Source organism: Neomonachus schauinslandi, chromosome 1 (assembly GCF_002201575.2).
Source record: "Neomonachus schauinslandi chromosome 1, ASM220157v2, whole genome shotgun sequence".
Lineage (NCBI taxonomy): Eukaryota > Metazoa > Chordata > Mammalia > Carnivora > Phocidae > Neomonachus > Neomonachus schauinslandi.
In genome coordinates, this window is record NC_058403.1 from 6,301,345 (window position 1) to 6,325,598 (window position 24,254).

General features: G+C 38.0%; 1 protein-coding gene across 1 annotated transcript in view; it reads left to right on the forward strand.

Annotated features, from left to right (window-relative positions):
* Positions 1 to 24,254, forward strand: part of BRWD1 (bromodomain and WD repeat domain containing 1) — a 105,446-nt gene that overhangs the window by 60,420 nt on the left and 20,772 nt on the right. The window contains 12 exon segments of the mRNA XM_021679271.2: positions 1,824 to 1,955; positions 8,374 to 8,468; positions 10,177 to 10,366; positions 12,471 to 12,596; positions 12,686 to 12,793; positions 15,415 to 15,539; positions 16,426 to 16,508; positions 21,124 to 21,235; positions 21,872 to 21,933; positions 22,457 to 22,612; positions 22,838 to 22,958; positions 23,854 to 23,979. Coding sequence (XP_021534946.2) covers positions 1,824 to 1,955; positions 8,374 to 8,468; positions 10,177 to 10,366; positions 12,471 to 12,596; positions 12,686 to 12,793; positions 15,415 to 15,539; positions 16,426 to 16,508; positions 21,124 to 21,235; positions 21,872 to 21,933; positions 22,457 to 22,612; positions 22,838 to 22,958; positions 23,854 to 23,979 — 1,436 coding nt within the window.

The window sequence follows — 24,254 nt, forward strand, 5'->3', positions numbered from 1 at the left end:
TGATTCCCTTTTGTTAGGCTGCTGTCTGCTTTTCTGAATTTTTTTTCTGACCTCGATTTCACCTTGTTAGCTCTGTTTAGCTGTGTGTGTAATCTGATGTTAAACCCATTGTGTTCTTAGTTTTAGTTACTGTATTTCTCAGTTCAGAATTTTTATTTAGTCCTTTTTTAGGGCTTCTAGTTTTCTGCTAAAGTTCTCATTATTTTAATTTCTTAAAATCCGTGTCTGATAATTTCATTATTTTAATATCTTGTTCCCCTGTTTCCATTGCTTGTTGATTTTTTTCTCATTTTTTACCATCACATTTTCTTTGTTACCTGTGGTTTTGACTGAATGTTAAATGTTAGAGATAATTGGAAGTCTAGGATGATATTTTTTCCCCTGGAGAAGTTTTACATTTACTTCTGGTAAGCTGCTAGGGCCACTGTCAAGCCTGTATTGCCTTAATCCAAACAAGGATGGGGCTATAGTTCCTTTGGGTTACTGTTCATCTGTAGTTTACTGATAGGGCTAGGCAGTACCCTTTGATCGAATAGCCAAAGCCTAGAGTGTTCTCCCACACATAGGAGGCTCTGAATTGCAATTTTTTGTTAGCCTAACTGGTTTAATCTGTCAGTGTTTTGCTTACCTGTTCAACCTGTCAGCTTCCTCTTCCAGAGTGAAATTCTAGGTTTTTCTTTTGTTGTTTGCACTCTTTTTCCTATCTTGGGCCTACAGTTCTTTATAGGTTTATTAGATAGATGCCCTCAAACTTATTTTTTAAAAAATATATTTTGAGATATTTTCTTGTCCTTAATGGTAGTTTGGTCCACCTGTATTCACAAATTTCAGTCATGAAACTCATTAATAGGAGTTTTTGTTTTAACAAAAATCAGTACTGACAAATTAAGGAAAGTGCAATTCATTTTAAAAGCAGCCAGTGGCATACTGAAATGATAAGATAGATACCAGTGATTATCACACAGAAGGCACTGATGTGAAAATTAATTTGTATATCAATTCAAGGAATATGTGCTTTCATTGAGTGATTTCACATACAACTTGGGTGTTTGAGGAATAGCAGGCTCCCTCCACCCTTTAAAAAAAAAAAAATGCAGCCAGGATGCCTGGGTGGCTCAGTTGTTGAGCGTCTGCCTTCGGCTCAGGTCATGGTCCCGGGGTCCTGGGATCGAGCCCCGCATCGGGCTCCCTGCTCTGCGGGGGGCCTGCTTCTCCCTCTCCCACTCCCCCTGCTTTGTTCCCTCTCTTGCTGTGTGTCTCTCTCTGTCAAATAAATAAATAAAAAATCTTTTAAAAAACAATGCAGTGTATTATATTTGGATGCTTTTTAAAGATTGTTTTGATAAAATATATTTTAAAAATTCAAGTGGAGCTGAAAAGTACTGAAAACAAATCTTCTAAAAATTTAAAACCTGGAAATAAGTGGGGTTAATATTTGAGGATTATTTCAGATATTTCTCTATACCTCTGTTCCTTAATGTTGGTGACAGCATCATCATATACGAATATATACTTTCACTTCTAAGATATATATTCTAAGGGGTATCTCTTTTGGGTTGGCTGTTGTTATATTATTAATGCCAAAACAGTTAACTTAAAATTTAGTTTGGAAAATGCTGATCTAATGTGCCTCATTTACCATGTCTTCTAAGTACCTTAAAAGTAAAAATGCCAAGTTTAATTAATGTGTGTGTGTGTGTATTTGAACTGTTGTTATTTTTTATTTTTGCCTTAAATTCCTTTTGGAATTTGAAAAAATGCCCATCTTGCTGATGCTTGTACTTATTTGGGTGTTGATTTTCGTCTGCATGTTTATGTTTCAGTCTGACTCGGTGGTTTTGCTGTCACAGTCTAGGCAGAGGACATGCAGGCGCAAATACCCAAATTATGGTAGAAGAAATCTTGGCCGGCTTGAGTTATCTTCTGGAAATGAATCTTCAAGCTCTATGAGACATGTGAGTCTTGTAATTTTAAATTATATAAAGTAATGTTCGGTAACTTGTCTTAATTCTTTCCTTTGAATTTGCCAAGAGACTAGGATGAATTTTTAGCAGCTTTGTTGAGCTGCTTACCATACAAGTGTATAATCCAGTAGCTCTAGTATATTAACAGAATTGTGCCATCATCACTACTATTTAACTTCAAAATATTTTCATTGCCTCTGAAACGAAATCTTAGACTCATTTGCAGTTACTTCCCAGCCCACCTCACTCAGCTCCTGGCAACCACTTTCTGTCTCTGTGGGTTGAATTGGCCTATTCTAGGCATTTCATATAAGTGGAATCATACAATATGATTTTGTGACTGGCTTTTGTCCCTTAGCCTAATGTTTCCAAGGTTGATCCATGTGTAACATGTATCTATACTTGTTTTTGGCTCTAAGGAATAATGCAGCTTACTAACAAATAGGTTTTTGATTGAACATAAGGTATCATTTCATTTGGGTATCTATCTAGGCGTTCGTTTGCTGGGTCATGTGGAAACTTTATGATTTAATCTTTTGAGGAATTGCTAAAAGGTTTTCCAAAGCAGCTGCACTATTTTATATTCCCGTCAGTAATGTGTGAGGATTCCAGTTTCACCACATCCTTATCAGCACTTGGCATTGTCTGTACTTTTGATTTTAGCCATCCTAGTGGGTGTGAAGGGGTAGCTCCCTGGTTTTGATTTGCATTTCCCTAATGATTAATGATGTGGAACATGTGCTTATTTCCTGTCTGTCCTTGGGGAAATGTCTGTGCAAATCTGTTGCCCATTTTTCAGTTTGGTTGTCTTTTTTTATTGCTGTGAAAGTTCTTTATTCTGGATATGAGTCCTTTGCAGATACAGGATGTACACGTATTTTTTCCCATTCAGGGCGCTGGCATTTCACTTCTTTGATGGTTTGTTTCCTTTGAAGCACAAAAGTTTTATGAAGTTTGATGAAATCCAGTTGATTTTTTTTTTTTTAACTTAGTTGCTTGTGCTTTTGCTGTCATATCTAAACCTTTCTCTAACCCCTTTGCTTGACTTTGAATAATCACATGGAATTACGGGTCTTCATTTTGATTTTTTGGGGCAAGCCAATATTTTTATAAAGAGTCTTTAAAATTTAATAATAGAATGTTAATATTTTCTAATCAGTAATGTTTTGAGGTTTGAAATGTTTCATATGGATGGACAGACAATTCATTTAATTCTGTTACAAGGCACTAAAGTAGTAGTTCAGCACAGGGTTTGAGATTAAATCTAAATTCTCCCACTCGGACAAGTTGTTTAACTTTTTTGTGCCTCTGTCCACATCTATAAAAGCAGTCAGTGGTAACATATGTTTCTCAGAGATGTGAGAACTTATTTGATTGTGAAGTATTTAAAACAGTGCCTAATATCCAATCATGCTAGCTGCTGTTATCACCAGCCTATTAATTTAGCTGATTTTGTTTTATGTAATGAGACTGTTTTTACATTATTTTCTTATTTATAGTGAATCGAGCATGTTTTAACCCTTTCTTAATAGTTTCGGGTAATTATGATAAACATTCCCACCTATCCTCACTAGTTTCTGGTTTATGCTTACTGTGTTTTTTCCTCATACGTGTGTATTTTATTGTTTCTCCTTTTGTACACAAGGTAGAGCATACTATAGATGCTCTTTTGCCCTTGACTTTTTTCACTTAAAATATTCTTGAACCCACTCCATATCAGTTCTTAAATATCTTCCCCATGGTTTTTTAAGAGTTGCATCACGCGTAATTGTGGGCTTGTAATAGTTTATTTAACCACTCTCTTACTTATGGGCATTTACGACATTTCCACTGTTTTTGTCATAAATAGTGTCACAATGAATACTCTTCTTGTCTTTGTGTGTAGTTTTGTCCTGTCGGAGATGTAATTTGGGAGTACGTTCCTGGGAATGGGATTGCTCGGTCCAAAGATAGATTCCTGTGAGTTGTATGAGATAGTGATAAAAAATTCCTGCTGAAGGAGGTTCCAACCTGGCGTTCCTACCAGTGGCGCCTGGGAATGCCTGTTTCCCTACCTGTTAGCCAACAGAGTGTGTTATACTTGATAATTTTTGCCAGTGTAATGGGTGAGAGATGGTGTCTTAGTATAGTTTTATTTGTATGCTTTGGCTGTTCTTTTAGTGTCGTAAAATATATATAACAAAATTTATCATTTTAACTATTTCTCTGTATACAGTTCATTGGCATTAACTACATCTACAGTGTGTGCAGCCATCACCACTGTATGTTTCTAGCACTCTCTCATCATCCCAGACACTCTACTCATTAAACACTGACTCTCTATTTCCCTTCTCCATCCCTGCTAGCCTTTCTTTTACTTTCTGTCTCTCTATAAATTTGCCTATTCTAGGGACTCCTGTCAGTGAAATCATGCAGTATTTGTCCTTTTGTCTTTGGTTTATTTCACAGAATAGTTTTATTTTTACTTTTTCATATTACGTGTGAAGTTGTTGAACATCTCTTCATATATTTAGAGTGGTTTTTTTTTTAATCTTTATGCACTATGTATTTATGTCTTTTGGTCATTTCTCTATCATGTTTTTGGCCTCTCCCTTCTCCCCTGCCTTAATTTTTATCTTTTTTTGGGGGTGGGTGGGGATGGGGCAGAGGGAGAGAGCGAATCTTAAGCAGGCTCCTTGCCCAGTGTGGAGCCTGATGCGGGGCTTGATCTCACAACCCTGAGATCATGACCTGAGCCGAAATCAAGAGTTGGACGCTTAACCAACTGAGCCACCCAAACACACTCCCCTGCCTTTTTAAAAAGTTCTTAATAACTAGGGATTAATCTGTAGTTTGTAAGGTGCTGGGTGTTTTTTGCCATTATGGCCCCTAAGTAGTTATTACTTGGCGTAGATGAAGGCTTCTGATTTCAGTAGATTTAATTTTTTACACATCCTGCTGTGTTCCTGAATTGTTGGGTTAATTTTATCATTGAATTCTCTGAGGTTTTTCAGGTATCTTCTCCTTTGTACAGATAGTTTTTTTTTTTTTAAAGATTTTTTTTATTTATTTGAGAGCGAGAGAGAGAGAGAATGAGAGAGAGAACACAAGAGGGGGTAGGGTCAGAGGGAGAAGCAGACTCCCTGCTGAGCAGGGAGCCCGATGTGGGACTTGATCCCGGGACTCCAGGATCATGACCTGAGCCGAAGGCAGTCGCTTAACCAACTGAGCCACCCAGGTGCCCTGTAGAGATAGTTTTACCCCTAATTTTTGTACCTCTCATTGATTTCTCTAATTGCATTGCTCAATTCTTCCAGCACAGTGCTGAATAGTGGTGGAGATAATGGTCCGTATTCCTGTTGGTGGTTAGGTGTCTACAGTATACACATATATTTTATTTTGCCAAGGGGATATCAACGATTGCTTATTTTCTTATGTTCTTTTTGAAATACCAGGATTGATTATAGATTTTTTTCCTTTTTAAATCATCACTGGTATGAATCTTACAATTTTTGTCTTTATATCTGTTAATTTGGTGTGTTTTAAGTAATGGGGAACTTTTTAAACTAACGCAAACATAGATAATACGGAATGTTAAATCCACTTGACCTTTTAAAATAAATCATAATTTTGGGACACCTGGGTGGCTCATTCGTTAAGTGTCTGCCTTCGGCTCAGGTCATGATCTCAGGGTCCTGGGATCGAGTCCCGCATCGGGCTCCTTGCTCGCCGGGGAGCCTGCTTCTCCCTCTACTGCTCTGCCTGCCGCTCCCCCTGCTTGTGCTCTCTCTCTCTCTGACACATAAATAAATAAAATCTTAAAATTTTTTAAAAAATCACAGTTTTGTGTTTTGGTGTAGTTGGTTTTACTTCCATCGATATTCATTCGCCTGTGTTGTTGCAGTGAGGTGAGGGGGAGTGGGGGGGTATCTCTTGTGGCTGGGTGGAGATGGGGTGTGTGTATGTGTGTGTGTGCATGTATGTGTATGGCAGCAGGATAGAGATTGTGGCATTGGGTATATGCATGTTGGTTCCATTCCATTTTGGTTTGGAAAATACCGATGGTAGAAAAACTTTAAGGGCTTTCTAGTTAGCCAGATTTTTAATTCCAGTTCCTGCACTTACCCTCCTGTGACCCCAGGCATGTTACTTTACTTTTCTTAGCCTTGGGTGTCCCTATAGATGAAGAGCTAGTAATATACAGGTAGGGACCTGGGAGACAATACAATACTCATAGGCAGGGTGGATCCAAGTTGTGTGGGGTTGAAGCTTGTGTAATTTTAGAGATTTCTTCTTCTTCTTCTTTTTTTTTTTTAAGAAAAGTAACTCAAAGTTTCAAGTAGATACATGCTGCCTTCATAGGCAAGTTAAATCAGAAGTCTCTGAAACTTAGTGTTGTTAGTTTTCTTAATTCTGCTTCTGTTAACAGAAGTGTTTGGAGAGTTGGGGTAAGACATATATGACATTTCATAGGGTGTATGGTTTCTAGGTAGTAGCTTTGAAGAGTTTGTTTTTATTACTGTGATTTAAGAAAAAGTCCATTTGAGCATGAGAAGCACACTCCTGTTTAGTAGTTCTGTTGTGCTAGGCCTAGAATCTGTACTTGTGGAATAGTGTTGGGCTCACATTTTGAGAAACAGTTTGTAGAGTATGTTGACTTTACATTTTGCCTATTCAAATGAAGTAAACAAAAGTAGATTTTTTAAAAGGATTTTATTTATTTATTAGAGAGATTGAGAGCACAGAGGGAGACTGAGAGGGAGAAGCGGACTCCCGCTAAGCAGAGAGCCCGATGCGAGACTCGATCCCAGGACCCTGAGATCATGACCTGAGCCGAAGGCAGACGCATAACTGACTGAGCCACCCAGACGCCCCCAAAAGTAGATGTTAACTTGAGATTTTGTCTTTAGAGTTTTGGATCTCATTGACATTTTCATTATCCATTATCAAAGCTCCTAACGTAAATGCTGTTACAGGAAAACCAAAGTACCTGCCTGGGATCCATGGCCAGAACTTAAAGTGGATTGCAACCGTTAGCTCTGTGGGACTCAAAAAGTTGTTTGTTCCGTTCTCTCCCCTTTATTGACTTAAAAATTTTTTTTTTTTTTTTTTTTGTATATCGTCAAGTAGTGTTTGACAAAGGAGCAAAGACAACTCAATGGAGAAAACATAGGTTTTTCAACAAATGGTGTTGGAACGACTGGATATCCACATGTAAAAAAAAAAAAAAATCTAGAGAGAGTCTTCTCACAAAAATTAACTCAAAATGGATCATAAACTTAATATAAAACGCAAAACTGAAATTTCCAGAAGATAGCAAACAATAAAATGTAGGGGACCTTGGGCAGTGACTTTTTAGATAGAATACCAAAAGCATGATCCATTAAAGAAAAACATGACAAGCTAGACTTCATTGAAATTAAAATCTGGGGCGCCTGGGTGGCTCAGATGGTTAAGCGTCTGCCTTCGGCTCAGGTCATGATCTCAGGGTCCTGGGATCGAGTCCCGCATCGGGTTCCCTGCTCAGTGCAGAGCCTGCTTCTCCCTCTCCCTCTGCCACTCCCTCTGCTTGTGCTCTTCTGTCTGTCTCTCTGTCAAATAAATAAATAAAATCTTTAAAAAAAAAAAGAAATTAAAATCTGCTCTGGGAAAGATACTGTTAAGAAAATGAAAGGCAGGGCGCCTGGGTGGCTCAGTTGGTTAAGCGACTGCCTTCGGCTCAGGTCATGATCCTGGAGTCCAGGGATCGAGTCCCGCTCCCCTGCTCAGCGGGGAGCCTGCTTCTCCCTCTGACCCTCCCCCCTCTCATGCTCTCTCTCTCTCTCATTCTCTCTCTCAAATAAATAAATAAAATCTTTAAAAAAAAAGAAAAGAAAAGAAAACGAAAGGCAAGCCTATTGACTGGGAGAAAATACTTGTAGAGCTCCTATCTGATAAAGGGCTTGTATTTAAAACATACCATGAATTCTTAAAACACATTCATAAGAAAAAAAATCCAATTTAAGAATCAGCAAAATGCCTGACACGTCATCAGAGAATATCTATAGATCACACAGAAAGATGCGCAACATCAGTCATAGGGGATGAAGTAGAACGATGAGATCCCATTGCATACCTGTATCACGATGGCCTGAGTCCAACAATACACTTGAGAACATTCACATTGGCTTTGTATGAACTTCACTCAGAGAAGGGCTGGCGAAGTCTTAGACTCTGGCGCCTTGTGCCTTGATAAGAAAAAGAATCTAGTAAAGATATTTACCTTTTGTTTTTTTAAGTCCATTTAATTCTGTTTCTTGCCCGATGGCCTAAGATGATTAAGACAAAGTGCAGTTTTTCTTGACTTGTGTTACTTAATCTCCAAGATCAGGATTTTTATTTTATCTACCCACCCCCCCTACCCCCCCACCCCCCACCCCCTGGCCAATAGGAGACTTCCTGTGATCAGAGTGAAGGCTCTTGTTCTTCTGAAGAAGAAGAGTGGAGGAGTGATCGAAGAAGTGAGAGTGACAGCGAGAGTTCGAGGTACCTGCTTTTCCTTGTTCCATCTTTTCAGCAGTTTAGTCATAGGCTTGGATGCAGTGGGACTCAGGTGGCATTCAAGATGTGAGAGCTCACGTCTGTGGGACAACTGACTGTTTAGTACATTTGAAAGCAGGAGAAAACCCGATTAACAGCTAGTTCTATAGAAAATATTTTGGGTATTTTTGACTGTAAACATTTGAGCCAGCAGGACGTAGGGTGTGTGTACTCAAAATATCAGTCTAGTCTTGGGCTGCATTTATAAAGAGTAGTATCCAAAGTATATGTGGTAAGACCATCGTTCTCTTTATTATTAGTTAATGCATGTGTTGACCTTTTGCTTAGTTTTGGTATCCAAATTTCATGGGTTGACCAAGATGTTAATATCTATTCCTCCTCTTGGTAAATAAATGTCAACTTCACCTTTGGCAGATGCTCAAGCCAGAAACCTGGACCTCTTTCTCTTTTCACAAACATATCCATCACCACATCTAGGAAGGTGCCCCTTCCAAATACGACTCAAAGTATCTTTTGTTTCCATTGGTCCTGTGCTTGTCTAAACCACCATACTGTACTCCCTGTATCCTTTCTTGACTTCTTTTATTCCATTATGATTAGGAGCTGGAGTGATTTTTAGAACACCTTTTTTTTTTTTAATAAATTCCTTTTTAATTATGAAACAGACATAATAAAATTTACTCTCTTAACCAGTGTTAACTGTATATTTCAGTAGTGTTAAGTACATTCATATTGTCTTGCACCCAGTCTCCGGAGCTCGATGCAAAACTGAAACTGTATACTCATTAAACAGTGATTCTCCACTTCACACCCCCATCCCCTGGCAACCACTGTTCTGCTTTCTCTCTATATAATTACTGTCTTTTAATTCAACTTTTCTTGAGTTTTATTATACAAAGCAGGTGCTCTTAAAATTTTTCTAAATAGCTCTTTTTATAATAAACAGCTCTTGGAAATGTGTTAGTGTGAGTGTGTTTTATTGAGCCTGAGAGGTATGTGGTTGGCCAGTGATGGCCCAGTAGAGCCCTTTGTCATCCTTTTCTGTATTTGCTGAAGCTAGTAGTGGGCAGGGGGCCTCGTTTTCTGGATCTAGTTTTCTGTTTGACTCTGCTTCTGCTCTGGGGTGGGCTAGGACCAGTTCCTCTCGTGGACCTTCTGTCGTATCAGGGAAAGGTCCCCCTCTTGGCAAGAAGCTCTGACCACTTACAGCTTTCTATTTGTTGTGGCTTTGTTTTCCTTAGGCTTCTCAGTCTGTTCACAGATGGTTTTTCATTCTGGTTAAAATTTCTAGTCTATTCCTGAGCCACCTCTCACTTGGGGTGGGTAGGGGGGGCCTACTCTTAATGGCTCTGTGTGATCTCTTCTGTTTTCATAACTGCACTCCATCTTCTGAAAGAGGAATCATTGGTTGGCTCTAAATGTTGCCTTCCACAAGGTCTCCTCTATATTATACTTTTAAAAAAGTTCCTCAGGCTTACATCCTTTCCCTCATTTCCAGTGAAGGTTTCTCTCTTTCTCATAATCTCTGGTCATTTCAGTATTCGCTGATGGTGAAGGCAGATTGTTCAAGTTAAATCTTCCCAGGATCCTTCCTTCCTTCCCTCTTCATCTCTTCTCTTAATGTTAGGTGACTGATTTGCTCTCAGGGCTTAGATTCTGGTTCCCTGCAACTTACGCTGTTTTCCTTTGCCAGTGACTCGTCATCTCGATATTCTGATTGGACCGCTGACGCAGGCATCAACCTGCAGCCACCTCTACGGACGTCATCACGTCGGCGAGTTACCCGTTTTTGCAGTAGTTCAGAGGATGAAATGTCTACTGAGAATTTATCTCCTCCAAAAAGGAGACGAAAGAGAAAGAAAGACAATAAGCCTAAAAAAGAGGTAAAAGAGGTATATCTTTAAAAACATTTATTTACACTTTTTATAGAGGTGTTTCTGTCCATATTTAGAAATTAAAAATCTTTGGGAAATTGGAGCTTTTACATTCTTTTGGCACTATTAAGTCATCAAGACTCAAATGTAAAATGGAATTTATATTTGGAAAAGCTACTCTTATTATGAAGGCTTCTCTGTCGAATCTGCCGCAAATTGGCCTTGGCACCGACTCCTTCCCCAGTTTGACACTTAAAGGGGGAGCCCTGTTTCGCTCAGAATCCCACCATAACTCTTTATTTTCTCCCGTTAATTTCAACACCAGAAATGTGCTTCAGGGCATTTTAAGACACTTTCTTCTTATTTCATCTGCTATTGCCATGTTTCCCAGATGCATCTGATATGTTCTCTTTCATTTGGCATGTTCACACACTCCTCCTAATTGTGCCTACTCCTTATCATATGCACAGTGCTTGTGTCATGCAGGTGGTGGCCATTATTTAAAGATGCCACGTCCTTGTACTCGTTCTCTATTGCTGTGTAACAGATGACCCTGAAATTTAGCTGCCTAAAACAACAAACATATACTCATGTTTTGATGAATTGGGAATTTGAGGGCTGATTAGCTAGGTGATTTTCGGCTCACAAGGTTGCAATTACCACATTGGCTGGAGTTGGCAGCTGTCTGAAGGTTTGACTGAAGCTGGCTGATCTTCTTTGAAGCTTATTCATTGGGCAATTGGCTGGTGGACTCAGTTGCTAACCACATGGGCCCCTCCATAGTGCTGCTTGAGCATCTGCAGGACATGGTGGCTGATTTTCCCTAGAGCAAGTGATCCTGAGGTGTAAGCAGGGGGTGAACCCTGATGCTTGTGACAGCCTAGTCTTCGAAGCCTCTCGTTACTTCTGTTTTATCTTCTCTTTGTTAGAAGCACTTCCAGCCCACCCTCCAGTGGAGATGTGGCTGCACCTCTTGAAGAGGAGAGGAGGAGAATCAAAGTTTGGTCATGTTTTAAAATCACCAGTTTTAAAACCTCAAATCAAGAGGAGACTCTGTGATGATTAGTTCATGGTGAAATTCAGAAGGGTGTGTCTGTAGAGAGGCTGTCTGTTGAAGAGGATTTAGGTTGGAAATTAGGCCCCTTCTCTGTAGGATGTAAAGTGTTAGGAAGAATCTATGAGAAATTCAGGAGATGCTAGAAAAGTCCTAGGTAAATCTACAATGCTTTCACAAGTGATACGTTCCTGTGTATGTTAAGGAACCAAATATGTATGCTATTTAAAAACTAATTATATAGCAGCAATGTCCACAGTAGCCAAACTGTGGAAAGAGCCAAGATGTCCCTCGACAGATGAATGGATAAAGAAGATATGGTATATATATACAATGGAATATTATGCAGCCATCAAAAGGAATGAGATCTTGCCATTTGCAACGATGTGGATGGAGCTGGAGGGTGTTATGCTGAGCGAAATAAGTCAGTCAGAGAAAGACATGTATCATATGACCTCACTGATATGAGGAATTCTTAATCTCAGGAAACAAACAGGGTTGCTGGAATGGTGGGGGGTGGGAGGGATGGGGTGTCTGGGTGATAGACATTGGGGAGGGTATGTGCTATGGTGAGTGCTGTGAATTGTGCAAGACTGTTGAATCACAGATCTGTACCTCTGAAACAAATAATACATTATATGTTAAAAAAAAAAAAGAAGATAGTAGGAAGGGAAAAATGAAGGGGGGGAATCGGAGGGGGAGACGAACCATGAGAGACTATGGACTCTGAGAAACAAACTGAGGGTTCTAGAGGGGAGGGGGTTGGGGGGGTTGGGTTAGCCTGGTGATGGGTAATAAAGAGGGCATGTATTGAATGGAGCACTGGATGTTATATGTAAACAATGAATCATGGAACACTACATCAAAAACTAATGATGTATGGTGATTAACATAATAAAATAAAATTCAAAACAAAACAACAACAACAAAAAAAACTAATCATTAGGTGACATGCCCATAAATAGTCATTCTCAGTGGTGAAGTTTCTTTTGTTTTTCAATTAAACAGTGTATGCATGCCCTTTCTATTGAACTAAACTTGTTCTCTTCCCCTTGGCAGAACTTGCGAAGGATGACTCCGGTGGAGCTTGCAAATATGGAACATTTATATGAATTTCATCCTCCAGTTTGGATAACTGACACCACACTTCGAAAGTCTCCTTTTGTTCCTCAAATGGGTGATGAGGTGAGAGTAATAAAATTTAAGAATGTGAATATGGACCATAAGAAAATATTTTACTGTTAGGTTTTAATGTAAATATGTGCTTTTTTCAGGTAATATATTTTCGACAGGGTCATGAAGCTTATATTGAGGCTGTCAGAAGAAATAAAATATATGAACTGAACCCTAACAAGGAGCCATGGAGAAAAATGGATCTCAGGGTAAGATGATGATATTTTTAAATCATTAAACATTTAGCACATGTATGGTTAAATATTTATAAATCCATTAAAAATAAACCTACTGGAGGCATATTTCATTACTATCTTTCCATTAATTTCCTACTTATAAACATTTCTGTTGTCACCTTGTAAGCCTTAAGATCCAGTAGGAAGACATGTTTGTCAGTGGGCGGTCTTTGTGTATTGCTGACTGGTGTATAAAATTGTAAATGTGTTAGAGTCTTTCAGGAAGGCATCTTGGCAGTATATATCATTAATCTTAAAATGTGTATAAGATACATATTCAAAAGAAGTACGGCTTTTCAAGAGAGGAAATACAAATTAAAAAGGGTTGGACCCCATGCATAAGAGACTAGATTGATGAAAACACTTGCGTACCCCTGTACTTAACCAATTTTATAAATTTTTTTTTTTTTTAAATAACATTGAAAGAAAGAAACTACCACATTTCAGCAAGTAGCAAAGGTTTTGGTTTGTTACCAGTTACTCACATTGGTGACAGGGTCCATGGAACAGCCCAGGCTTTCTGGAGGCTATTTTGACAATTGGAATTGAAACTGAAGAATATTTAGATGTTTTAATTCAGTGATTTTACTTCCAGTAATTTAGGATACAACTGGAAATGCATGTGAATTTATGAGCAAGGCAATTTCATATCACTGTTTATAAAAACAAAACATTAGAAAAAATCCAAATGTCCTGTGGTATTGAATGAATCAAATCATGGTACATTCACAGAATTGACTACTATGTAGAGCCCGCTGCTTAATTGAGGCTTTTAAAATATTTGTTGAATGAACAACTATTAAATTTTTATAATTCATTACTAAGAGGAAAAATGGGATGTGAAATGTTGTTTGTGGTTAAGATAAAAATTTACAGACATATATCTCAACCAAAATAAATACATCAAAAAGTCAATAGTGATTATACGTGGAATAGCACTACAGTTGACTTTTATTTTGTTCTTTATACTTTTATATGTTTTTGATACTTTGAGTAACTGTTAGAAGATGAAAACAGCTGTTAGCAAAGATAGCCGTTCTTAACTCCCCTTTAACTTAGTGGCTGTCCTTCTTGAACTGGCTTGAGTTATGTTCTGATTTATGTATGTCTGTCTCACTACTGAGTCTTCTGAGTACAGTTGATCCTCATTATTCACAGATTCTATATTTGTGACTTTGCCTACTTGGTGTATGTTATTTGTAACCCAGAATTAATGCTCAGGATGCTTTCTGGTCATTTGCAAACATGCACAGAGTGGCAAAAAATTAGATTTGCGTGACCAGCATGTTTCCAGCTGAGATTGAGCAAGGTGGTGCCTTCTTATTTGAGCCCTCATCTCATAAATAAGGGTCCTTTTTGCAGTGTGTTGAATGCAACAGGAAAGGATGTTTACATTTTTATGCTTTTTGTTGGTGACTTGCTGTTTAAAATAGCCCCCAAGTGTAGTGCTTAAAGTATTCTACAGTGTTAGCACAAGAAAGTGATGACGTGCTTTATGGAGAAAGTATGTGCATTAGATAAACCTTGTTTAGACCTGAGTTATACTGCTTTGGGCTGTGAGTTCAGCACTGATGAACCAATATATTAGATGAGGTGTCTTTACACAGAAACACACAAAACAGGGTTGTGTATCTCTAGGAAGAGAACAAAGCTGGAAAGAAATTCAGATTGTTCGTTCACAGTAGTTGCTTTAGATATTGAGCTGGTTAGTGACTTACATGTTCCTTCTTAATACTTGTGGTATATTTTTTTTCCTTTTTTAAAAATATTTTTATTATTATGTTAATCACCATACATTACATCATTAGTTTTTGATGTAGTGTTCCATGATTCATTGTTTGTGCACAACACCCAGTGCTCCATGCAGAACGTGCCCTCTTTAATACCCATCACCGGGCTAACCCATCCTCCCACCCCCCTCACCTCTAGAACCCTCAGTTTGTTTTTCAGAGTCCATCATCTCTCATGGATTGTCTCCCCCTCCGATTTCCCCCCCTTCATTCTTCCCCTCCTGCTATCTTCTTTTTTTTTTTTTTTAACGTATAATGTATTCTTTGTTTCAGAGGTACAGATCTGTGATTCAACAGTCTTGCACACTTCACAGCGCTCACCATAGTACATACCCTCCCCAATGTCTATCACCCAGACACCCCATCCCTCCCACCCCCACCACTCCAGCAACCCTCAGTTTGTTTCCTGAGATTAAGAATTCCTCATATCAGTGAGGTCATATGATACATGTCTTTCTCTGATTGACTTATTTCGCTCAGCATAACATCCTCCAGCTCCATCCACGTCGTTGCAAATGGCAAGATCTCATTCCTTTTGATGGCTGCATAATATTCCATTGTATATATCACTTGTGGTATATTTTCTAAAGTGAGTATATTCCTTACATTAGAAAGAGTATTAAATGTCTATCCTAAAAAAGATTCATGAAGATTAACATTAGCAAAAATTATTGTAATTAATGTTAAATTGGAAGCTAAATTGTGAGTTGACTTACTGTGGCAATATGGAGAATTATAGTCTTGAGGAATTGTTCTGTTTTAAACCATTTTAAACACTTGCTCTTTTAAAAATATCTGTTAAAGGATCAAGAATTGGTCAAAATAGTTGGAATACGATATGAGGTTGGGCCCCCTACACTATGTTGCCTCAAACTTGGATTTGTAGATCCTGCAACTGGAAGATTAATGGACAAATCTTTCTCTATTAGGTATGTGTTACTATTTTTTTATGGAATTATTTAAATTTAGATTTTTTTCTCTTGCTGATGAGCGTGTCCTTTCCATACCTGAAGGGGTAGAGCACTGTAGACAGCCTGTGAGTTAAGGTTCCTGGTAGATGGGAGCCCACTAGAGGTAAAGATCATGTGCTGTAGCAACAATTAGGCACTGGCATGTTTTATACCTTTCCCCATGCCACTTAAATGTGTGGAGAATTCTGGCCTGGAGGGGACATTTCTTCTGTCTTTATTTTTGAGAAAATGTTAGAATAAATAATTTGTTAGGCCTGTGTTGTCCATTATGGTAGCCCTTAGCCACTGTGGCTCTTGAGCACTTAGAATGTGGCGGATTTCAATTGAGTGTGATGTTAAGTGTACACACTAGATTTTGAAGACTTGATATGAAGAAAAAGATTATGTGGAGTGTCTCATTATTTTGTGCTGATAACATTGTGAGACAGGATTTAGGGTATGTAAGGTTAAATAAAATACACTCTTTTTTTTTTTTTTTTTAAGATTTTATTTATTTACTTGAGACAGAGAGAATGAGAGAGAGAGAGCACATGAGAGGGGGGAGGGTCAGAGGGAGAAGCAGGCTCCCTGCCTAGCAGGGAGCCCGATGCGGGACTCGATCCAGGGACTCCAGGATCATGACCTGAGCCGAAAGCAGCCGCTTTACCAACTGAGCCACCCAGGCGCCCTAAAATACACTCTTAACATTAATTTTACTAGCTTCTTTTTCACTTTTTTTTTAATAAGCCTAGTTGAAAAATAAAAATTACAAGTGCAGCTCCTATCCTATTTCTTTTTGACATTTTTGCCCTAGGCTGTAACCTGCTACTCAGGGAGTTTAACAGTTTTTTATATTTCTATTTAGGTATCATGATATGCCAGATGTTATTGACTTTCTTGTATTGCGTCAATTTTATGATGAAGCAAGACAGAGGAATTGGCAGTCTTGTAAGTCCATCCTTACTGAGTTTCATATGCCTTTAGATGATGATCTCTCATTTTACTGGTTATAGTGCTGCTTATTATGGTGGATGCAGACATGTAAGTCGTGGGAAGATACAAGTGACTGGAGTATATTTTGCTTAGGGCTTGGTACTTACTTCTCCTTAATACCCTTTTTAGCCAAGCACCATTTCTTGTATTCTTACAGTAGCTGACGTTTTGAAGGGATTATTTCTTACTCATTGATTATATGCTAGAATTGACCTTTTATTTCCTTTCAGACTTCCTCGCACTGCCTTTTTTCTGTCTTTTTAGTGTGACTGGCATAATTCACAAAATTATTCTATGATATAAAACAATCAGAAAGGCGAAAAATAATGCAGATTTCACACTGATAATGTTCTGGTATCCCAGAATATTTTACTTTAATGTTGTTGTCAACCCAGACTTAAATAGGTTGACTTGAGGAAACCATTCCTCTAAAAAATAAATTCATAGAACACTTACACTTTATAACCCTGAGACATCTGGCTGGACAAAAAAGTCAGATTACCTCAATGTACATGCTAGCTTGACTGTGTTTTTTGTGGTGACCATTTAGGGTGGGCTGGTGGGCTCCTTTGCTTGACTGTGTAGGTCGTTAATCTCCATGGGACAAAATTGATGATTGTAACCAGGCCAGGTAATACTAGTTAGCAACTGTAGTATAGTACCCATTTCATAGGTGTGCATATATTACTTTCAGTTTGGAATGCTGTCTGGGGAGCTCATGTGTTGAGCTTGACTTGAATCACTTACGATCGTTCATTCTCCTTTTATCAGTTTTGGTCTCTTAGAAATACTAAGTTTTATCAGATCTCTTATTAGAAGTATTAAGTTTTACATCTGGTGTACACATTTGTAAATGATATTAAGACCTCATTAATTTTCCTAGTTTTTGTTGCCTTTTTCTACAGATACTACAAATAGGTAAATTTTAGATAAATTCCCCGAGCCATCCCTATTTGAAACGAAAGATTGTCAGGGAATGTGGCCGCTCTTAGTAGACTGTTTTTTTTTTTTTTTTTAAAGATTTTATTTATTTATTTGAGAGAGAGAGAATGAGAGACAGAGAGCACAAGAGGGAAGAGGGTCAGAGGGAGAAGCAGACCCCCCGCCGAGCAGGGAGCCCGATGCGGGACTCGATCCCGGGACTCCAGGATCATGACCTGAGCCGAAGGCAGTCGCTTAACCAACTGAGCCACCCAGGCGCCCCTCTTAGTAGACTGTTTTTAATGGTAATGTCCACTCAAGTAGTCAGCATTATTTTGGGACTAGAGGTGAAGGAAATTTTTCTTGAAGAAAAACATCTAGCCACACACAGAAACAACAAAAACCAAACTCGAGTCATCTGGAACGTGTGGGAATTAACAAGTCCTATAGCCAGATTCTGAAGAACTTTCAGGTTTCCCATCTAATTATGGGATCTATTCCCAACTATTTATCCAGCCCCAACGATGTCTAAGTTGGAAGCTGTCCTTTTGTTCTACCAACATGTGCATCCAAAAATTGTTTTAAACTCCGTTCTCTTTAGCTCAGCTCTAGAGATGGATTCCCACTTGCCTCTTGCAATTTAGTGGCTTTGTTTTATTTTTGTGGTTGAGAAATGGATCTTCTAATTAATTCAGTTTTGTTCCCCCATAAACTCTTACCTGTTCTCTTTAAGTTTGAGGAGTACTATTAGAAGAAGTTGCTTGATTCTGATTTTCCTATATTGAAAACTTTAATCAAGTTCTACCATACTATCTTTACTCAAGTTTATCCTACTTGTATAGGCAAAAATAGGTTTGGTGTTTTTTTTTTTATGCTTAAGGAAAAGCCAGGTTTTACCTTCAGAAAAGTGATTTATTACGTATTTATTTTTAAAAAGACTTTATTTATTTGAGAGAGAGCGAATGAGAGCGCGAGAGGGAAGAGGGTCAGAGGGAGAAGCAAACTCCCCGCTGAGCAGGGAGCCCGATGCGGGACTCGATCCCGGGACTCCAGGATCATGACCTGAGCCGAAGGCAGTCGCTTAACCAACTGAGCCACCCAGGCGCCCCAAGTGATTTATTTTTTTAAAAATTTATTTAAGTGATCTCTATACCAAACATGGGGCTCTAACTCATGACCCTGAGATTAAGAGTTGCATGTTCCTCTGACTGAGCCAGCTAGGTGCACCCAGAAAAGTGATTTCTTAAGGCTCCTTTTAATTAAAAGTGTTATCTTACACCGAAAAAATACTTTTATTTAAACTGTGAAAGTATCTTCTAGTTTTAAATAAATGAGGAAAAATATTATAAAGTTAATTCTTGCTATCAAAGACTGGCTTTTTTATAACCATGAATTTATGTTAGGCATCTCAAAATGAAGCCACTGGACTTGTTATTACAATAATATCTATTACATAAATACTGTGGGTGATATTTATGTTAAATTAGGTTATTTACATTACATAATTGGTAAAAACCAGGGTATTATATCAAATTTTTACTATATGCCTTTCATTTAAAAAGTTAGAAGAACTTACCAAGATCTTTTTCTAAAGATGAAGTTCTGTTTTAGAATATTTATGTTAATGAAATATTATCAAAAGTAGAAATTTATTAGTGGCAGAGAGGTGGGTAGAGGGATGAGAGACTTACGGGTTTCTGATGATTTTGGAAAATACGAAATATACATAAAAGTCATGTTTACATGTATTTTAAAATATATTAAGAACCTCAAACCAGGTGCCTGGGTGGCTCAGTCAGTTAAGCGGCTGCCATTGGCTCAGGTCATGATCTCAGGGTCCTGGGATTAAGTCCTGCATCAGGCTCCTTGCTCAGCGGGGAGCCTGCTTCTCCCTCTCCCTCTGCCTGCCACTCACCCTGCTTGTGCTTGTGTGCTTACTCTCGTTCTCGCTCTCTTTCTCTCTCTCAAATAAATAATTTTAAAAAACCCTCTGGGACACCTGGATGGCTCAGTAGATTAAGTGGGTGCCTTTGGCTCAGGTCATGGTCCTAGGATCTAGTCCCGCAACGGGCTCCCTGCTCATTGAGGAGTCTGCTTCTCCCTCTGCCTGCAGCTCCCCCTGCTTGTGCTTGCTCGTTCGCTCTCTGACAAATAAATAAAATCTTAAAAAAAAAAAAACAAACCTCAAAACAAGTAATGCGATAATTGTAATATTGCTATTTTTTTTCAGTTTTATAGAATTCAGTGTAAGCATACTTTAGTTAATACTATTTGTGGGTATTTTATTACGTAAATATTCTCTTTCTTGGGAGTGAGATGTAGCATTAATTTTGATTGATACCATTTCCGTAAAACTTTCCTTGAAGAAAGAACTGTGAATCTACCAAGGATAGATAAGTGACTTTTTTTGGTTAGTGATTTTGTTTTGAGAATGGTGGAAAGCATGGGAAGGAAAAGGTGGGGTTATTATAGCAGTCCGTGTTTCTTTTGTAATGTTTGTGAAATAGCTCACATACAGCGTGTTCCTCAGAAGCGTTCTTACAGAATACATTCAGAAAATGACCGAGGTTAGTTGGAGCACTCTCTACAGTTACTTGGGTTTGTAGAGGAGTCCTCCTAATATCTACTTCCCTGCTTCTATTACATCCTGCTGAGGTAAAGGAATATTTGGATGTTTAATTTTTTTTTTTTTTTTAAGAGAGGGAAGTGGGAGGGTCAAAGGGTGAGGGAGAGAGAATCCTAAGCAAGCTCCATCCCTGAACTGGGGCTCCATCTCATGACCCTGAGATCATGATCTGAGCTGAAACCAAGAGTCAGTTGCTCAACCGACTGAACCACCCAGGCTCCCCCGATTTTTAAAATAATCAATATGTACGTGTTTCCAAGGGTACATCTAGAACTGATTTTTATTGTGAAGTCTTAAGAATTAAAACACTTTTATGTGGCAATATTTATATAGGAACAACTTTAGAATAATCATGGATTAAATTCTCATCATACTTTTTTTTTTTTTTTTAAAGATTTTATTTATTTATTTGAGAGAGAGAGAATGAGAGAGAACACATGAGAGGGGATAGGGTCAGAGGGCAAAGCAGACTCCCCGCCGAGCAGGGAGCCCGATGCGGGACTCGATCCAGGGACTCCAGGATCATGACCTGAGCCGAAGGCAGTCGCCTAACCAACTGAGCCACCCAGGCGCCCTCTCATCATACTTTTATATTTTGTTTTATTCTTTAGGAAATACATATTTCAGAGCTGTATGTATTTAATATACTTATTAAACAAGTATTTATTGATAGTACACATTGTTATAAAAGATTTTTGAGTTTTATTAAACCTTGTTCTTTGTTTCATGTTGTAAAATGTAATGGAACTTATTTTGGGGGTAGGTGTTTAGATCCACCAAACAACAGCATTTAGTCATAGCTATTTTAGTCTGTTAAACTGTTTGGTTATATGCCTTAAGGAAATTAAGTGTAACATTGTATCTTTTTACATTGACTTTATCACTGAAGATTGCTGGAAAGTGGGGAAGGGTGGCTAATTTTAAGATAAAGAAGTAATTTCTCTTATCTATATCACGGTACTTTATAAATTAAAAATGTTAATCTTGGCAAATTGGTGTCTCAGACTCGGTCATCTCTTACAGGTGACAGGTTCCGATCTATCATTGATGATGCTTGGTGGTTTGGGACAGTGCTAAGTCAAGAGCCATATCAGCCACAGTACCCTGATAGTCATTTCCAGTGCTACATCGTTAGGTCTGTATGCAGTTGAAAATTAATCCTCTGTAAACATTAATTCATTGTGGTGGGTGGTTTTATGAAGAACTATTATGTTTCAGGTTAAAGACTATGATTTAGTCTGTCATTGAGTCCTATCAGTCTCCTCCATGCAGTATCTCTAGGACGCCCCTCTTGCTTCCCATTCGCCAGTACCCCCTTGGGGCAGGCTCTGCTTGCTTCCCTGGGACCATTTCTGTAGCCGCCTGGTATTTCCTCAGCGTAATACTGCAGGATCCTTATTCAGGAGCACACATTACATCATTTCCCTTGTTTATGGAAGTCTGTGCTGCTTTCCCATTGGCTGTGGAATAAAGTCACATTCTGAAGTGTGGCATTCAAGGCTCCATGGTGTCTTTGAGTTTTTTTTTTCTTATACCTACCCTGTGTAAAGCCACACAGGATTTCTGGCTTTGTCTTTGAACCGCCATACATTTTTATACTTTTTTCTCATAATATATCCTCCTTAAAAAAATCTTACTGTTAATATTTAAACTTTTATTGCTGCAAAAAGGTTTTCACATTTTCTGTCCTTTACTTTTGTAGTGGATACCTAGTTATTAGCCACAAGTCATTTTTATGAGAGGCTAACTGGACTTCTTGTTTTTTTAACAGGTGGGACAATACTGAAATTGAAAAACTTAGCCCATGGGACATGGAACCAATTCCTGATAATGGTATATAATTTTTAAATAATGAAAATATTTTACCTGTGTTTTCAGTTTGAGAAGTGTTTTCAAATTATTACGGTAACTGTGAGCTTTACTAAAACTCCAGAGAATTAATGTGTGTCTGGCTCATTAATTCTTACCCTAGGCTTCCAGCTTTATACTGACTGCATCTTAGTAGCCTCACTATCCTTTCTCATATAATCCTGGCTAGTTATTTTGCAGAATTTCTCTCAGTTTGGGCTTTGCTGATATTTATTCATCGTTCGGGGTTCGCATTTTTGGCACTAGCATTACAGAAGTGATACGTGGTCCTCGGTGCATCCTATCAGGAGGCACATGATATCCATTTGTTCTATTACTGAAGCTGTTAACCTTCATCTTGTGATTTAGGTGGTGTCTGCCAGGTTTCTCCACTGTAAAGCAGCTACTTTTTCCTTTGTAGTGTCTTGTTTATGAGTTTTGACAACTTAAATATAGTGTATATTTGGTTGATTATTTTTCTTTTTGTTCTTTTTAATGTAATTCATAGTTGATCCACCTGAAGAATTAGGAGCTAGTATTTCTGTCACTTCAGACGAGCTAGAGAAACTGCTGTACAAACCACAAGATGGTGAATGGGGTCAGAAATCGAGAGATGAAGAGTGTGAACGAATTATTAGTGGCATAGATCAACTTCTGAATCTTGGTAAGTTTTTTAGTGTGAAGTTTCATGTTCAAGTTTTCCTTTCCTCAAAAGTATTTTAAAATTGTAGCAAGCTGTGGTTGTGTTCTTCACTATAATTTCTGTTTGCTACTTTTTGGTTGGGCCTTCAGTGTTAAATGTAGCTCTATTTTTAAATCATTTGTAGAGGAATAATCTCTTAAAAGTAATGAACTTATTGATCAAGAGTTCTTCTCTCTGCCTCCACAGACATAGCTGCAGCTTTTGCAGGTCCAGTTGATCTGTGTACGTATCCGAAGTACTGTACTGTGGTAGCTTATCCAACGGATCTGTACACAATTCGAATGAGACTCGTTAATCGCTTTTACAGGTCAGTAGAAACCTCCTTTACAAATAGTTTGAAAGGGTCTTTGGTCGTCCTGACCAGAGTGAACGGAAGTGGTGGTTGATGGTGACAGTGATGGAGTGGGAGCTGATTAGCATTACTTTCTGTTGCATTCTCTTCTTTCATGATGGTCATTTGTGGTCTTATGTGTAAGACACTGTTAGGTGTTTAGATGAGAAATACCGTGTTTCATTCCTCAATCTTTTATAGTCTCCTTTTCTTATGAATTATGTTAAGTAGTTAGATATTGTATTTGTTTTTATTTGCATGTTAACATTCCTATTTAGCAGCTCGATTTAAAGATAAAATTTAACTTGGTTAAAGATTGGCCTTTGAAAGATTAATTCCCCAGAGTCATCAGCTTTTTATCTTTGGCTTCTAGAGCCCTGGTAACTGTAAAGTTTCTTATTCTCGGTGATTTTTTTCAAGTAATTTATGGTATTTTTTATAATTCATCTACTTCAAGAAATTACCTGTACAAAAAACTGGCTTCTTACATTGTTTGTGTAGCCAAACCTGGGAATGTGCATTTGTTCAGAAACCACTTTGCCAGGTTATTCTCTCAGGATTAATGGTATCTAATACATTTTCTTCATTGAGTAGCTTCATTTGTATCTCTAGACAAGGCGAAACGGAGGGTTGCTCTGTTGGTTTTCTGGATTAAGTGATCTGTTAAGATTTTTGGTTTTTAAATGTATTCTCTATGGTTTAGCTTCTGATATAATTGCTTATGACTGTGATCAGGTTGGTAGCATTATTCGTTGTAACTTTGGCACTTAGATTTAATAATATATGCTGGCTTAATTTTTTTTTTTTTTTTTTACTTGGTTTCTGTCTTTTCATTTTCTATGTCCTAAATTGCCTACTTCTTATTTTGAAGGAGGCTATCTGCATTAGTTTGGGAAGTCAGATACATAGAACATAATGCCAGGACATTTAATGAACCCGAGAGTGTAATTGCAAGATCAGCTAAGAAGATAACTGACCAACTTTTAAAATTTATAAAGTAAGTTACCTCCTATTACAGATGTTGTGAAAAAGTGACTTTTCATATTGTACCTCTTGCAGCCAGCCAGTTTATAATTTTTGCTCTCTGAATTATACCTTTTTAATGTGCTACATTAAATGACATTTCTTTACATACATGTTGTGAACATAATTTCAGTAAAGGCATGAGAAATTGAACAATCGAGATTTTTCTATTTTTTTAAAACTCTGAACTAATTTTATACTATAGAGAGTTACCCTATAAATACCCTTCACCCGGTATCCCCTTAGGTT